The sequence below is a fragment of the Dendrobium catenatum genome, unplaced genomic scaffold (assembly GCF_001605985.2).
Source record: "Dendrobium catenatum unplaced genomic scaffold, ASM160598v2 fragScaff_scaffold_243, whole genome shotgun sequence".
Taxonomy (NCBI): domain Eukaryota; kingdom Viridiplantae; phylum Streptophyta; class Magnoliopsida; order Asparagales; family Orchidaceae; genus Dendrobium; species Dendrobium catenatum.
The window spans coordinates 882,741-899,674 of NW_021318705.1; the positions used below are offsets into that span (position 1 = coordinate 882,741).

A 16,934-nucleotide genomic window follows, 5' to 3' on the forward strand; every position below is an offset into this window, starting at 1 on the left:
GTTCGGGTCAGGAAACTGACCCGTTTTCAAAAAATGGGTCGGGTTCGGGTTGACCCGAATAGTTTCGGGTTAGACCCGAACCTGACCGGTGACCCAAAATTGACACCCTTACCTAAAAGAAACATGTTGAATTGCACTTATATTTATATAAATAGCCATGATAACTACGCATTTAGAAAAAATGAGAAATATTAATATTTGCTTTGCTTTTGATTACCTTGAGGATCAATCATAGGCTTAAATGCCAGAAAGGAGGGACCTCGTAACAGATGTAATTGAACATAAAAGGGTAAGTTGGCAATAATGTAGCCAAATAGTTCTCATTAACGAAAGTATTTTGCAAGGAAAGCAAGGAACCAGTTTGTTCATGAGATGAAGAATCCCAGTTCGTTAATAATAGCTTCTGAGGCTGTTAGCTATACTGCAAGTACAAAATTCTATACCTGCTCAAGCTCAGGCTTTGAGGATGCTAATCAACCAACTAGGTTGTCGAATTCTTGGCACCCTCCTCCACCTGATTGGATCAAAGTCAACATAGACGCGGCACTACACAACTCCTATAAGGCGGGCATAGGAGGAGTATTCAGAGATCATCATGGTAGACTACTGTTGGCCTTCAATAATAAACTCATTCATTGGGATTTAGCTGCATTAGAACTTCTAGCCATCACTTCTTTAAAACATATGATCAAAGAATGGATGTTGGAGTACAAAGGCTTGATTATTGAAAGAGATAACAAGAACGTAATCAATCTTATCAAGAAAGAAATGGCTGCAGGTAACTACAATACTATAGATCTTTTTTTTATTATGTTATCTTTAATTATGTTGATAGGGAGAGAAATAAACTAGCTGATTTTTGTGCTAATTATGCTTGTTTTAACTCTTTTCTTTGGGATGATGAAACTTGGAATAATATCCCTCTATCCTTTATTAAATTGTTAGAGGAGGAGTCGGATATTAGTTAGTTGTAATTTGCTTTCAGCTTTTTAATATAGCATTTCTGTTTTCTTCAAAAAAACAAAAAAAAACAAAAAAACACGAGAGTATTTTGCATCAAAATATATGAGAGAAGATAATCACTAATGTGTGTCACCCATGGGAATTTTTATTGCGTCCTCCCACCTGACGCAGAGATGCGTCCTCCCAGAGCTAAAATCGCGCTAAAAAATGAGAAATGCCAAGCAAATATCGAGCAATACCAAACAATAACGAGGAATATCATCATGTGAAGACCAATACCGAGCTATACCGAGCAATACAAAAAATACGTAGTTTTTTCTAGAGAAAACTCGTTATGTGCTCGGTATTGCTCGGTATAGCTCGGTATAACTCGGTATTGGTCTTCACATGATGATATTCCTCTTTATTACCAAATAATATCTAGCAATACCGAGCAAAAATCGTGTTTTTTGGCATTGGGAGGACGCATCTCTACGTCAGGTGGGAGGACGCAATAAAAATTCCACCCATGAAAGAAAGATGGATTATTTGGGGTCATTAGTTGTTGATCTGGGTCACTAGTGATCACTAACAAGAGCGCTCATATAATGAGAGAAAGAAAATAAAAGGAGAAAAAATTCTTTTCAAAATTTTAATGTGGAAGAGCTTTAAAATCAATATGATTTTAAGGTAAGTGCGATAACAATTATTTATATATTAAAAATAAAAAATAATAATATAAATGACATACATTTTATCCTATTGAAGCATTTTAAATACATAAAAAAAATTATTTTGCTTTATATGAAGCTTTTAACTAGTATTTTTCTCACCCAATTTTTGTCCCATTAAACACCATTCACGTTTCTCCGCTCATCAAAAACTAAAAAGATATTTGAAAATTGGCGTCGCCCGGGTTCGAACCGGAGACCTTCAGTGTGTTAGACTGACGTGATAACCAACTACACCACGACACCAACTGCTTCTTCTCGCATAACAAATTTTATTAGTAGAGAAAACTTTAAGCCGATAATTAGTTTAAGAATTCAGATTGCATGATATATCATTTTAACTAATACTAAAATAATAATAAGCACAAATAATAACGTTTTTCCTTTATTCAACATTTTAAAAATGTTGAGCCGAATCTCATGGAATTATTTAGTCCATGAAAGAGCATTTCATTAATCTATATAGCATATATTAATCCAATAATATTGCAATAATTTTTAAAGATGAGCTACTTTCTTAGCAAATCAAGTGATATTTAGATCTAAAGCTAAAAATTTTGTGTCAAAAACTTTATGGAGGTAGGCTGAGAAATTAAGTAGGTAGGATCCAATAGAAGGACATGCAAGAAGAGATACATAGAACTAGGAAACTAAAAAGATCAAGGCTTCAAAACATTATAATTGTTGCGTCCTGGAGTATTCGCGACGGTAGAGAAATATAAAGTTTAATGTCTTAATGTTGTACGAAGATCCAGCACACATACAGATAAAAAGATTGGGTGCGTTATTCACTAGAGACACCAATATTTTTACGTGGAAAACTTATAAAACCCCTCAAAAGCTGCTTTTTTTAGTGCTGTTAGTCCGTACGAACTGGCCTTAGTTCATCTGTACGAACCTGGAAGGGTCGGGACGAACCGTCGGGACGAACTGAACCCGAGAGTTTCGTCCAGGGACGAAATAAATTTGAATTAATTTCGTCTGTACGATCCGTGACCAGAGTAGTTCGTCCCGGGATGATCTGGGCATCGTCCTGGACGATCCTGCTTGATAAATATCCGATTTGAGATATTTTGGATCATTTTGAAGAGAGAGAAAAGGCAGGAGAGAGAAAGAGAAGGAAAGAGAAAGAAGAAGCTTGGTTTTGGAGGCCGCGGAGCGCTTTTCGTCCTACGACGCAGTTGGAAGATTTATTTATCTCGCAGTAAGGACTCCGAATCCTATTTCTGATTTTGAAGATTTCCAGTTTTGATAATTCTGTGCTCAGTTTTGTGTTTCCGTTACCAAATAACGCATATTATTTTGTATTGACGAAAGTTTTACCGCGCAACTTTTGATATGTTTCTGATATGATATTTCTGCACGATTTGAGTATCTTCTGTAAAGTTTCTATCGGTAATTTTGAGTTCTGTGCGATTTTTATCGAATAGGAAATTATCAGGATGTTGAAAAATGTTGCTTCAGTACAAGTAAAGCTTTGAAACGTTATTTTATTCGATTTCTGATAATTTGATAATTTTCGGGAACTGTGCATTTTGAAACGACGTCTGTCTACTATACGATATTTTAAGGAGTTTTCTACATTGAGCTAAATTGAATTTATTAATTAGATTACCTTATTGATATGCATATGAATGTGCTTATATGATTGAATTATTATTATTGTTACTGAAAGACAAGTGAAGACTGGTTGAACCGTTGGTTGGAGATTGACTTGACCTATACAGGATGGTGGGCTGACAAGCTTTCCTTTAAAAAGGATTTGGCGATATCCTCTTTTGATCATTGATATAACGATTGGGAGTTATAAGGAGATTATTATGCCGACGGGCAACCGACGGGCACAGAGTGACGACTCTTATTGAGCCAACAGATATATTTATGGATTTCTACAACAGCACTATGGGCTTATATGATTAAATTATTGTTATTGTTACTGAAAGACAAGTGAAGATTGGTTGAACCGTTGGTTGGAGATTGACGTGACCTGTACAGGATGGTGGGCTGACGGGCTTTCCTTTAAAAAGGGTTTGGCGATATCCTCTATTGATCATTGATATAACGATTGGCAGTTATATTAAGGAGATTATTATGCCGACGGGCAGCCGACGGGCACAGAGTGACGACTCTTATTGAGCCAACGGATATATTTATGGATTTCTACAACAGCACTATGGATTATTGAATTTAAAAACACCTTAATAGCTAGTGATTGTACTTGTTCAGTAAGACTATTATATTGAATTGCATGTGTACAGTATTGTCCTTATGATCTCATTATGGATTTTATTGACATTGACTTGTATGGATTTCCTGATATGAATTGATCTATTGATTACTGATTGATTTATTGATTACCCTACGCATGATTGATATCGAAGGAATTATTGTTAGCGAATGGATTTATTGATTTATTGATATTGACGGATTTATTGTATTGAATTGATTTATTACTGAATGGATTTACTGAAGGATTTACGGGTTTACTGTTACTGTACGATTTCATTGATATTGCATGTTATTCATGTCACTGGATACCGACACCGATATGGATATGGATATTGTATTGATTCATGGATACAGATACCGATATTATTGATTTATCGATATTATGGATTCATTGATTCATGGATACTATTGATACTACAGATACTGATACCGATACTACTGATCCACTGATACATTGATTCATTGTATTGATTCTTATAGCACGTGATTATTGATGTATTGATTTGATTGATTTATATGATTTTATTGATTTGATTTCTACTGTTCACTGATTCTATCATTGATGATTTTGAGAGTCTATTATTTATGCTTTAATTTCTATTTCTGTACTGATTTTCGTATCTGCTGCATAGATTCATTGATCATGTGCAACTGACTGTTATGGATCTGATTGATTGACATGCATATTGTTTCAGTACTGTGTTTTGATTTCAGTTATAGGTATTAGGTGACCTGCTGGGCTTTTTGAAGCTCATTATATGTGGTTAACAATTTCAGGTCAGAGCAATGGAGTAGGAAGTGATGGTTGATCAAGACTGTCGACGAATCCTTTCACTATGGATGCTTGGGGCGTCACAAAACTCCTGAAAAAGGGGGGAAAATCATAGGGTATAGCCCAGTTTGAATGAATCCACTAGTATTGTTGTTGATTACAAATGAGGCCCTTCCTTGGGGGAAGGCCTTAACTTGATGTACATCTTATAGAGTACATTACATGGTGAGAATACAAAGAATCATTGTTGACATGTTTGTTTGGTCGAAAGGACCGTAGTCGATAGGCAACATAAGTTGGAAGGACCATAGTCGGCGGGCAACGGAGGTCGAAAGGACTGTAGTCGGTGGGCGACAGAAATCAGAAGGACCGTAGTCGGCGGGCGATCGAGGTCATAAAAATAGTTGTCTGGCGACGAAGGTTAGAAGGATTGTGTCAGGTAAAAGTCTAGCAATGGACAAAAATCCAGCATCAGATAGATGTCCTGCGAAAACCCGATAATGGGCATAAGTCCGGCGTTGGATAGAAATCTGCCGACGAGTGGAGCTCATGTGTCGGGTAGAAGTCCGACGTCAGTTAGCGGCCTGGGGAAACTCCGACGTTAGATGGTATTCGAGCACAACTCTAGAGTCACTTGGAGATTAGATAGAATTCAGGCGTCATTTAGAGATCGGGTAGAGTTTCGGCATCACTGGAAAGTCGGGCCGAATTTCGACGTCACTTGGAAGGGGCAAAATTCCGGCATCACTTGGAAGTCAGTAGGAATTTCAGCGTCACTTGGAAGTCAAACGGAATTCGGACGTCGTTTGGAAGTCAGGCAGAATCCCGACGGTGGTCGAGGAGGAGTTTCTTCCCTCCTACTCTTGTCTTCTTCTTCTTGCATCGGTCCCCACTTAACAGAAATTCCTCCTGACTTCCAAACGTGGCATGACCCGTAAATAGTTTTCTGAGAGTGGCATGACCCGTAAATAGGGGGAGGATCAAGGGCAAATGTGAAGTAGATTGGATGGACGGCTGATATTGAATCCCTTGATTGTGAACTGTTCATCAGACATTTGATGGTCTTAATGATATCGGAATTTGGTGATATTGGGCTCGTTGGATTCGTCTCATCGAGCCACTCGATTCGACAATAAGCATGTTTTATTTGAAAATTGTTTGGTAATCTAAATTATGGATTAAACCTTCCGAATGTGCTTCGGGTCTTCGATTTGGACCCATTTGGGCTCGGATCGAGTTGAATTTGGTGTCGTTGGGTGCGTATTTTCGAGACGATCAGTTCGAATGTAAGTTTGCTGAAAACGAATTTCAGATGATCCCGAATTTAATTTTTGAAGTTTCCAACTTGATTTTTGCCTCAAGATTCGGGTCTGATAAAGATAATTTTTTGATGGCATATCAATAATATTCATCATCTCCCCTTCTTATGATACATTGCTTATATAAGCTAGCAAGAACATTCTAGAAATCATATAAGATACTAGGTAACATGTTCCTAAAGCTGCATTTAGTTAGGATGTTTCTACATCAAGAAATTTTCGAAATATTGCATAACACAAATAAGAGAATTGAATTGGGAGTATAATATTTTTTATGTGAAAAATAAGAAAACTAGAAAATATTGCTTTCATTCAAAAAAACATTATGATAATATGTTAAAAATAAAATAAAAATTAAATGAAAATAATAAAAAATCACTTAAATTAAGAAAAGATACACAAATTTTATAGGATATTAACACCCTTATACTAAAATAATTGAGTTTTAATATATTTTATAAGTATTTTATTTTTATATGAACAAATTTTTAAAAAGCGTCCGCACGAGCTTTCAAGTTGAGATGGGTTAGTTCAAATTTACTTATTAGTTTTTCAAGCTTGACTCATATGCCATTTACTAAGTCAAGTCTGACTTTGACCACAAGTTGACTTGACTCAACTAAATCTCTAACGAAAAAATTCATTATAGATCTATGACTACTAAGATCTACTATATTTTGTTAGCTCAATCTAAATATTCAATACATTTTATCAAAATAACATAAAGATTTACTATATTTTGTTAGTTCAATCTTATTGATTTATTGATCTTATCAAAATAACATAAAGATTCTGTTTGACTTAAAGAAATAAAAGATAAGACATGAAATAAATAAAAATGTAAAAGAAATGAATTAAAATTAATATGCATCTCCTTATTTGGTTGGGAAGAAATTGAGTAGAAATTATTTTTTAATGTTTATTTAATTGATGATAAATTGAATTTTTTTTATATATATAAAAAATTAAATCAATGTGTTAAATAATTATTTTATCTATTATGGAATGGAAAATTGCCAAATAAGAAAAAAATATTTGCTCACATTTCTTAGACTAATGCAATTTTCCATTTATTACGTTAAAAATAAGCTCTTATTATAAAATTATAAAATACAGAAGATCAATCCATATATTTATTTTTGAAAAATCAATAAAATTATTGGTCTTGCATCCCTTTCCTGTAGAGAATATAAGGCATTCAAGTAAGAGAAAAAAAATCAGAATGACTGAGATCATATAGAAAAGAAACAGATCTAACAACACATAAAATATGTACCGCGTAAGAGACCACTCGCACCTCAAATCGCTAGTCCCACTGAAGAATCAAATCACCTGATTCTCAGCTATTTACAAACAAATTGAACTGCAGCGCAACATTCAATCTAAACTATATTCAAAATACCAGCAAAAGCAAATTTACAAAAGACTCCGGTCCTGCTCAAAGAAGAGAGATTCTCATTCTTCATAGTTCAATTCCCGCAACTCCATCTCGATGTGGGTACACAGTTTATATAGTGGCACCATTTGCAATGATCATTAGCATTAACTCCTCTAAATAGCATCACTAAACCAACAGTAAACCTGCAGATATAAGAAACAAGGTACATATAATAGCCAACAATTTGATAAATCTCTCTCTCTCTCTTTCTCTCACTCATGCGAAGCCAATGTGGCTCGAGTTTGAAGCCTAAGATCATCTCCAACCGAACTGCATACCATTGTATGCCGTTCGCGAATCTCTGCATTCAAACTCCAAATCTCACGCCAAAAATCGGTAGGTGAACAGTGCGGCGCCAATATTGGCGTCAGACTATTCACCTACATAAAAAAAAGTGATTACCTTGGCTTAGCTTCGCAGGAAGCGCGTGAAATAGGAGAAAGATGGTTACCTTCACAAAGAAGTGCGTGAAGAAAGAAAAATGGAATTCCATTGGAGATGAACTACTGCATTTTGAAGTTTTACAGCATTTTAGAGTGAAAAATGGGGTTTTCAGTTGGAGATGCTCTAAGAAAGAAAAACAGTAAACCCCAAAAGGTTTGACAAATTTCATTCAGATGAGAGAAAGAGTATAAGTATGGTAATTGATGCTGGGAGCAGAGGAATATCAAGCATTCAAATAAGTGGTTATTAACAAGTAAGCAATCTTTAGAAGGTCAGTTTAGTGGGGGAAAAAAGTTGAAACTAACGGAAAACAAAAAATAAAGATAAGATATCTGTGTACAAGAAGCAAAGAGGCAAAACTACAAAATGCTTACCCAGCTATCAGCAAAAGCAGGGCAATCACACACAGAACATACTGGTAAACCTTGTGCTTTGATTTGACCTGACTTGCAGCAGGAAGATTGTGGCGTTCAATCCAACCAAACTGAGGTCGGAGCAACATGACAAATCCCAGAAGGAAACCAGATAAAAAGCCTCCAATATGAGCAAAATTGTCAACATGGGGAAGTATTCCAATAGCCAGATTGATCACAGTGATTGCCAACAGTGTAAATAGAGCTGCAGCCTTAAAAAAGAAAACAAAAGTGATCCATGAAGTTAAATACTGAAGTGATACAAACTTAGGCTTTGTTTGAGACGGCTTTTTTACGGTTTCTTAAAGCAATTTTTTAATACAAAATTTTTAATTTTTATACTGGAAAGTTGCTTTAAGAAGCAGTAAGAAAGTCGTCCCAAATGAAACCTTAAATGCAAAAGATCTAAATTTTACTTTGTTGGTATAGATGCTCCAGTTTGTTATCAGCTCTGATAGCATTGCTCCAAGAAGCCCAAACAAAGCTCCCGAAGCACCAACGGATATATTGTTCGTCCTGATGAAAAGTGTAGACAGAATGCTACCTCCAAACCCAGAGAGAAGGTATATTATACCTATACGCGCTTCAAAAAGATCAAAACATAACGTTAAAAAAACAGGATAATGGCAAAACATACTAATGCTGTTAAAATTTCAACTTCCCACAATATAAAGTTGGGAAAAGAGTAATAGATTCAAAGAGAAAGGAGTATTCATAACAAGTTCTTTCCTATATGTAAATTACAAACTCAGCATTTACTCTATGGGCTTCATTTGGGGTGGCTTTCTTACTTCTTCTTAAAGCAGTTTTTTAGTCCAAAATTTTTAATTTTTTTACTAGAAAGCTGCTTTAAGAAGCAGTAAGAAGGCCGTCCCAAACGAAGCCTATATGATATCAGAAATACGACACAATAAAGCTTACCAAAACCAAATTGCTGCTCAAGGCGAATCCCAATAAAAACCAGACTGAACATATTGGCCAACAAGTGGATAACACCGGCATGCAACCAAATGCACGTAATAAGCCTCCATCCTTGATGTTGATGAACAATTTTGTCCCATACAAGAGCTCCCAACTTCTCCAATCTTAAAACAAAGGTAGACATTTAAGTCAAAGCATGTCTTTTATAAACTATTAGAAAATTGTTATCTCGCTAACTACACTGATTAAACCTTCCTAACAGTACGCCCTTCAAAATCTAAGATGCAATCATAAGCAAAAGTATTAATTAGGTTAGGCCAGTCCATTGATGATTTGCCCAATAAAAAGCTCAGCTGTAATACAGTAGAATTAAAATGAACTCATTTTTGAAGGTGCCATTTAGGATCAATTTTGATTTTTTATTTTATTTTGTTTAGATTTTAAAATGAAATACAACATATTTTATATCTTAAAAATATGTTTTATTTTTATTGAATTTTGAATAATAAAATTTGCAAGCATATCTTCATTTAGATTTTAAAATGAAATACAATTATCATTTAAATCTAATAAAGAAATGTCATTCCTAATATTTTCTAACCAAGTCTTTTTAGGTCTACCCCTACCTTTCTTAACATAAGTCAAATCTAATACCCCTACTCTCCTAACCGGGTCATCGGAAGGCTGCCGTTTTATGTGACCAAACCATCTAAGGCGACTCTCTCTAATCTTATCTTCTACTGAAGCTATTCCAACCTTTTCACGTATATGCTCATTTCGCATCCTATCTCTAAGGGTAAAGCCACTCATCCACCTGAGCATCCTCATCTCTGCCACACTTAACTTAGTATTATACTTCTCTTTTAATAGCCAACATTCGGCACCATAAAGCATTGCAGGCCTCACTACCATCTTATAGAATTTTTCCTTAAGTTTGAGGGGTACATATCTATCACATAGCAAGCCCGATGCATTCCTCCACTTCAACCAACCAACTTGAATTCTGCTGATAATATCCCCATCTATTTCACCATCACTCTGAACAATAGATCCAAGATATCTAAAACGTGTACTCTTATTAATGACTTGATTGCTCAAAGTCACAATCCCTTCACTAGGTCTATTACTACTAAAATTACACTCCATGTATTCCGTTTTAGATTTACTCAAGCGAAAACCTTCAGACTCTAAGGTTGACCTCTATAATTCAAGTTTACCTTTATCTCCCTCTCTAGTCTTATCAACAAGAAGAATATCATCAGCAAAAAGCATACACCAAGGTATATCCTCCTGCAAATATCTAGTGAGAACATCCATGACTAAAGCAAAAAGATATGGGGTTAAGGCTTTAGTAAGCTAAGAAATTCCTTCATCTCCTAAGCATTACCACACCTCTATTGGAATATCATCAGGTCCAACAGCTTTTCCACCCTTCATTTTCTTTAAAACCTCTCTAATTTCAGTTTTACTAATAAGCCAATAAAAACATAAATCTTTATTTTTATTTAGGGAGCTAAGGTCACTATAGTCAATCTTATTTTTCACAATCTTCATTAAAAAGTTTAGCAAAATATCTCATCCACCTTTGTTGAATATCATCTTCTAAGAAAAGTATTTTTTTATCTTCATCCATAATACATATAAACAATAAAGTGATTAATTGAATCTGAATATAAAAAACTGCTGAAGCAAGAATAAAGTTGAGCCCCCCTGTAAAAATTTCTAGCTATGCCACTACTATTTAGTCAGCCTCTCATATGAAGTATAATTATCACAGCTAAAAGAACCTTGTAGAAGTATCATCTATTATTCATCACTCAAATATCTTCAAATTAAACTTTGAACCACCAAACTAGTAAAACACGCCATAAGCGGCAAGTCATTCGCCGTTTTAACAAAGCAGATGAACGGATAATATGGTAGCATTATCTTAATAGGAAATACCCAATAAAATAGAGCCATCAACAGGCTCAGATGGAAAAAAAAAGAGGCAAATTACATTAATAATCAAACAGTATCAAGATGTTTTGGTAAACTAAGCACGATAATATTCAACCAAACTCTAGAAAATGATTTCCAAGAGAAGCAATGAACAGTTTTCCCCTTCTATCCAATGATTTAAGCAAGTTCTTAACAATGAAGAAAATCAATAGGCACAAATTTGATTAAACAGCTACAACGATATTTATATGAAATCTACTAGCAAGCAGTAAACCATTTTTCCAGTTGCTGAATACTTTGAGGTTAGAACAAGGAACACCGATATTGACTTTGAATTACTGACAGAATTGAGAGGCATCGACACCAAATTTAAGATCACTGGACTGAGTTAATTCTTCACAATCTCACTGAGGCATTCGTTACGGCACAAGCAGATTGAAAACTAAGGAATTTATTAATAAAAATGGATTAGGTTGATGGAATCAGATCTAAAAGAATTAAAATAAGTTTTCTTGCATAACCGACGGAAGAAAAAAAGCAAAAGGGGTTTACCTCCACCGGCTACAATAATACCGATTTAGGCTGATACCAAAACAAAAAAAGAATCGAATCTTTCCACAATTAAAACTCCACCTAAACCAAAATTGGACGATAAAAGTTCCCGAATTCTACTCACGTGGAGGAAGAGGGGCCAAAGAGGGGATTCTCATGCAGCGGCTGAAAGGAGAATCGATGGAGAAATCTCGCCACACAGGATCCGTAGAAATTGGAGTGAGCGGGGCAATTGTTCATATACATGGCCACCACAAAGAACGCCACGTTCGCCGCCACAAACAACGGCACGATCCACGGCGTCCATTCCCTCTTCACCATCGAATCAGAATGGTAATAAAACTGAGACGGCTCCGCCGCCACCACTTCGTTTTGGCCACCGACCCGGCCGCCCCTCCCTTTTCCGTTCCTCACTCCGCCGCCGCGCTCCATGTCGATGTTAGACATCACTGCAGCTTGACAGAGAAATCGTAAGAAGGTATGAGAGTGGATAAGGTTAAAGCAGAAGAGAGAGAAGAGGGAAGGGAGTAGCTTGAGAAATCGGGAAAAGCAGAAACTGAAGAAGAAGAAGAAGCTGCTGCAGCTAAGGAGGCGGTTATCTGAGTGAAAGGTGGAGAAGGTAGAAGCGAAAGTGGGCAGTATTTTATATTTTGGGCGGACGGGTTCGACCCGGGGAAGAATTAACCCGTAGAACCGATAGGATTATTAAGTAATTATCTGTAATTAATAAACATAATTAGCTAGCTGTATTACTTCCCGTGCGCATGCTACTCTTTGGAGGAGAATAATTATTCTTTATTATTTTTTTTACCCTTACAATAATTCCATAGAGATTTCGAGATGAAGGGCCTCTTTTGTTTGTTTGCATAGTTAATAAGGTTGGTGGAGAACCTGTTGTAGAAGACGTCAGAAAGAGCTATTAGTATAATAATTAGAGTTTTTTGGTTGGGAAAAGTAAACGACTTTTTTTATTTGATAAAAAATATTCTGAAGATATTTTTATCTGCCTAAATGAAATAATGCCAATCTTTAAGAATAAAATAAATGGTTGATCTTTATTAAATAATATATTATCAGTTTAGATGCATTAAAAATTTTAATAACTTAATTTCTATTTTTTTAAGTATAAAATAGAATCTGATCCTGTGCTGGAATATTTGCAATTATAGAGAGATAATGAGTTTAATATTTTATCTTTGCACGAAGAACTAGCGTATATATAGATAAGAGAGGAATACAATAATTTTAAAAGTGTTCAAAATTTTTATTTGAAAAATGTAGGAAAGAGAAAAACCACTGAGACCGATACAATTAACATTATTCCACTAGTATTTTTATTTGATTACAAGTGAAGCACTTCATTGGGAGAAAAATATTGATAATGTAAAGAACATATTACGTGGTTGAAGTTGGAAGAGCTCCATGATATATGAGCTATTTTTTATAAGTTAAATGTTGATATTGATGACATGCATTGATTTTATAAATGGTGGTGTGTGTTAACATTATTAGTGATGGTAAGCAATAAAATTAGTAGGCATTGGAGTAGCCATGCAATAATGATCAAAACATAGTAGGTCGATGGATCGTAATCAAGCGGCGATGGCCGGAGAACCGTAGTTATACAATGCTGGTTGAAGGACTATGATTGAGCAATAAAGGTTAGAAGACTGCAGTTGGGAGACAATGGTCGAAGGACTACAATCGGACAACGATGGTTTGAAGATTATGATGGTAGGGAGGCCACGATGGTCAAAGGGCCATAGTTGGGCAACGTCGGAGAACTGTGGTCAATGGGCGTTGGAGGTCATAGAGCTATTGTCAGCGAGCAACGAAGGTCGAAAGGGTCGTAGTCAGATGATGGATTTAGAGGATATTGTTGGGAGATGGTAGCCAAAGAATCGTAGTCGAGTGATGCTGATTTGAGGATCATAGTTGATGGGCCATGGAGATCAAAGGACTATAGTTGAGTGACAGTGGTTGAAGAACTATAGTTGTTTGACAATGAAGGTCAAAAGGATTATAGTCGAGCTATAGTGATCCAATGATTATAATGAGGTGATGGAGAGACGATAGTTAGAGGATTGTAGTCAGTGGACAACAAACTTTAGAAGGGCCATCATGGTCAATGATGATTAGAGTCTCATAATTGGATGACTGTAGTCAGAGAATTGAAGTCAGATGACAGATATCAAAGGACCTTTATAGTAGACAGTGGTCGGAGGACCATATGTAGGCAACAATGGTCCAAAAACTATAGTTAGTGGGTGACAGAGGTAGAAAAAATGTAGGTGGGTAATAATGGTTGGAGAATTGTAGTCGATGGGTGACAGAGGTAAAAAGGACCAAAGTCTAGTGACGCTGGTCTAAGGTCTATAATCTTATGATAGAGGTTGAAGGACCATTGTCGGGAAATGGTGTTTGGAGGAACATAGTCGACGGACTATAGAGATTAGAAGGGCTATAGTCATGCAATGCTTTGGAGGATCGTAATTGGGTGACAGCGGTCTGAGGACCATAATAGTTTGTCAACGAAGGCCAATGTTGATGATCAGGTGATGGCTTGGTGGTGGTGCTTTGATATCCTTAGAGTCTTAGAGCTTTTTTAAATCTCAAGACAAAGTCCCAACTCCAAGTTCAAGCTCCTCCCTCCCCCATATACATAGTGAGGAACTATTTTTAGATTTTTGAGAGTGACATGCCCATAAATATGAAGAAAATTTGGAATACTCCATCAAGCGACCCATATTAATTCCTTTAATCATAAAACATTAATTCCTTTAAGTGTCTTAATGATGTCAGAATTAAGCTATTGTAAACTCGCTAGATTGGGCTCATCGAGCAGCTCAATTCGATTATAAGCATGCCAAATTCGAAAATTATTTGATCATTCAATTAATTTCCTCAAGTTTTCAACTACATTTTAGACCTATGATTTGAGCTCATTTGGGCTAGGATTTGAACGTATTTTGGTGTCATTGGGTTCGTCTCATCGAAACGTTATGTTTGATTATAAATTTCTGAAATTGGAGTTTAAATAGCCTTGAATTTAAATTTTGAATTTTTTTTATTTAAATATCCCTCCAAATTTGTACCAACTCAAGGTGATTTTTGATGATGGATCAAATATAAACAATAATAAAAATAATAATTTAAGAAGCTCATAAAAAACACAAGAGTTACTGCATGAAAATTTGGGAAGAGAAAAATTATGATGTGTAGACTAATTTAAATTATACACTATGTAAATCAAGATTACAAAAGTTCATTTCTCCTCTCAGTGGAGATGATGTTATTACAAGGTAAGGACTATTTTTTAAGCCTCCTATAAATTAGTACAAATTATTGAAGAAATAGTGAACTATGATGACAATGATCAAGGGATGATTGTTACTATATAGACATTAGTGCCGCTAGATGATGGTGGTCAAGAGTAAGTCCTCCGATGATGATAGTCATAAGATAATGATTGCTAGCAGTGATTATTTGTGTAAACTTTTGAGTCTAACTCTACGTTTTTAGCTCCAATAAGATCTCACCAATTTTAGATCCCTCGCATGTGAAAAATATAGGTTTATTTAGAGCTAGGACTGTGTTTTGCTTATTTTAGCTAAAATTATCACACAAAAACTCCATTGAACGTTTCATATTGATTCATTTAATCATAGGTCATTATTAGGACATTGAAGTGCCTTAATAATTTTTAGAATTGATTGATACCTAAATTATGTATTTTGAAACGCTTGTAAAAGTCGAGGCGATGCGAGCCTCTACATGCCTTTTTAACTTAAGGAGAGACACCGCTTCTAATATATATGAGATTTTATTAGTGAAGAACATCGTGGCTTTTTTTATTAGTTTTGCAAGTACTAAATCTAATTTGATTTAATTTAATAACATTTGATCATTAAAAAATAAAAGGTTATAATGGCCAATCAAATTCATAATAAATATGAATAAATGTTTGTTTATTTATGTAACTTTTAATTTTATGAAATTCAAATATAAGCCCGATTCAAATTATATCTCTTTATAATTAGTGACATGAAACCTTTGATATGCAAGTGTTGGGTAAAGTTACCGCAGGCTCTAAATTAAGTAGATGTAAATTCATGCAATGGTTATATTTAATTATTTGGTCAACCACGTGGATTGAAATTTTCTTAATAGATAGCTTTAATTAAAATATAGCTTTTATATAGATGTTTGGAGAATTTCAAATGGGTTAGAATTAATAGTTATTGGTGTTATTAATTTAGAGAGTGTTTTAATAGTTTAGATAGAAAGAGATGCTCGCTCCATAATCGAATAAAATATGACGAAATAATATAGATATAAGAGTCATATTTATCACAACGTTCGGCATCTCTTTCGCCTCCTATTATGTCAGATTGTATACATTGCGATGTACTAGAGTCTAGAGCTGGATTAGCCACTGCAATGGATTCCCTATGAGCTCCTCCTATTGCCCACCAGACTGCCACCTCCAAAGTTGCCACCACTATCCCTCACTAACAGTTAAGGACATTGCACCCCCCAGTACGACTTTCGTTTTCCCTTTCGCTCCTCTTTCGCCCCTAAACGGAGACCGCCCGTTGCAAATATTTATGTCTTCTAAGCTCTAAGGGTCATGTTATTTGCATTCTTAATTTTGATCTTACAACTCCTCATGACTCCGATAAAAAGACGGCAAACAAACCATTTTAATGTATTCTAACATTTCATATGAGACGGCAAACAGAACTATATATATACCTTGTTGTACTTTCACATTGCTGTTATAATGAACTGACTTCTGGAATAGAACATGCAATTCCACTTAAATTTTCATAAAACATTAAAGTATAATTGTATATGAATAATATAGTGTACTTATCAATATAATATTCTTTTGTATTTAAACTCATTTTATTTACGAAAATATTCTTTGCATTAAACTTATTTCATTTAACATAATATACAAATAGATGAGTTGCGATATGCATGTCTTGATGCATACTAATAACTTCACTTCCACTTATACCTCCCTCAGTTAACCTCCACTAAGTGAAGGAAACCATTATGAATCCTTATATAACGCTACTTTCACTTATGCTTCCCAAGAACATTCCATACATGGATAAGTAGATAAGGCCAGAAAAAACTTCTCATATCTGAGATGGGGACAAAATAAAAAAAATAGAACAAGATATAAGTTGGGCTCGTATTATAGAATTTAAAATTTCACTTTAA

At 35.1% G+C, this 16,934-nt stretch overlaps 1 protein-coding gene and 1 non-coding gene across 2 annotated transcripts; both read right to left on the reverse strand.

The window, feature by feature from the left end:
- Positions 1-1,845: 1,845 nt before the first annotated feature.
- On the reverse strand, positions 1,846-1,919 carry TRNAV-AAC. Its single transcript has one exon. It is a non-coding gene; the product is annotated as a tRNA-Val (tRNA).
- A 5,277-nt stretch (positions 1,920-7,196) lies between these two features.
- LOC110094712 (RHOMBOID-like protein 2) lies at positions 7,197-12,330 on the reverse strand. The gene is made up of 5 exons (XM_020820010.2): positions 11,827-12,330; positions 9,210-9,373; positions 8,705-8,871; positions 8,250-8,500; positions 7,197-7,574 (listed from the first exon to the last, which is right to left on the reverse strand). Exons 1-5 carry the CDS (start codon positions 12,147-12,149, stop codon positions 7,463-7,465), a joined length of 1,017 nt encoding a protein of 338 aa, XP_020675669.1. The 5' UTR covers positions 12,150-12,330; the 3' UTR covers positions 7,197-7,462.
- Between the last annotated feature and the right edge of the window lie 4,604 nt (positions 12,331-16,934).

Excerpts from the sequence above, each read along its gene's own strand:
- LOC110094712 (XM_020820010.2), bottom strand. The coding sequence starts at position 12,149 with ATGTCTAACATCGACATGGAGCGCGGCGGCGGAGTGAGGAACGGAAAA. Across the intron at positions 8,872-9,209 it reads TGAGCAGCAATTTGGTTTTG|CGCGTATAGGTATAATATAC; the intron begins GTAAGCTTTATT and ends ATCTTTTTGAAG. Across the intron at positions 8,501-8,704 it reads GGAGCATCTATACCAACAAA|GCTGCAGCTCTATTTACACT; the intron begins GTAAAATTTAGA and ends TTCTTTTTTAAG.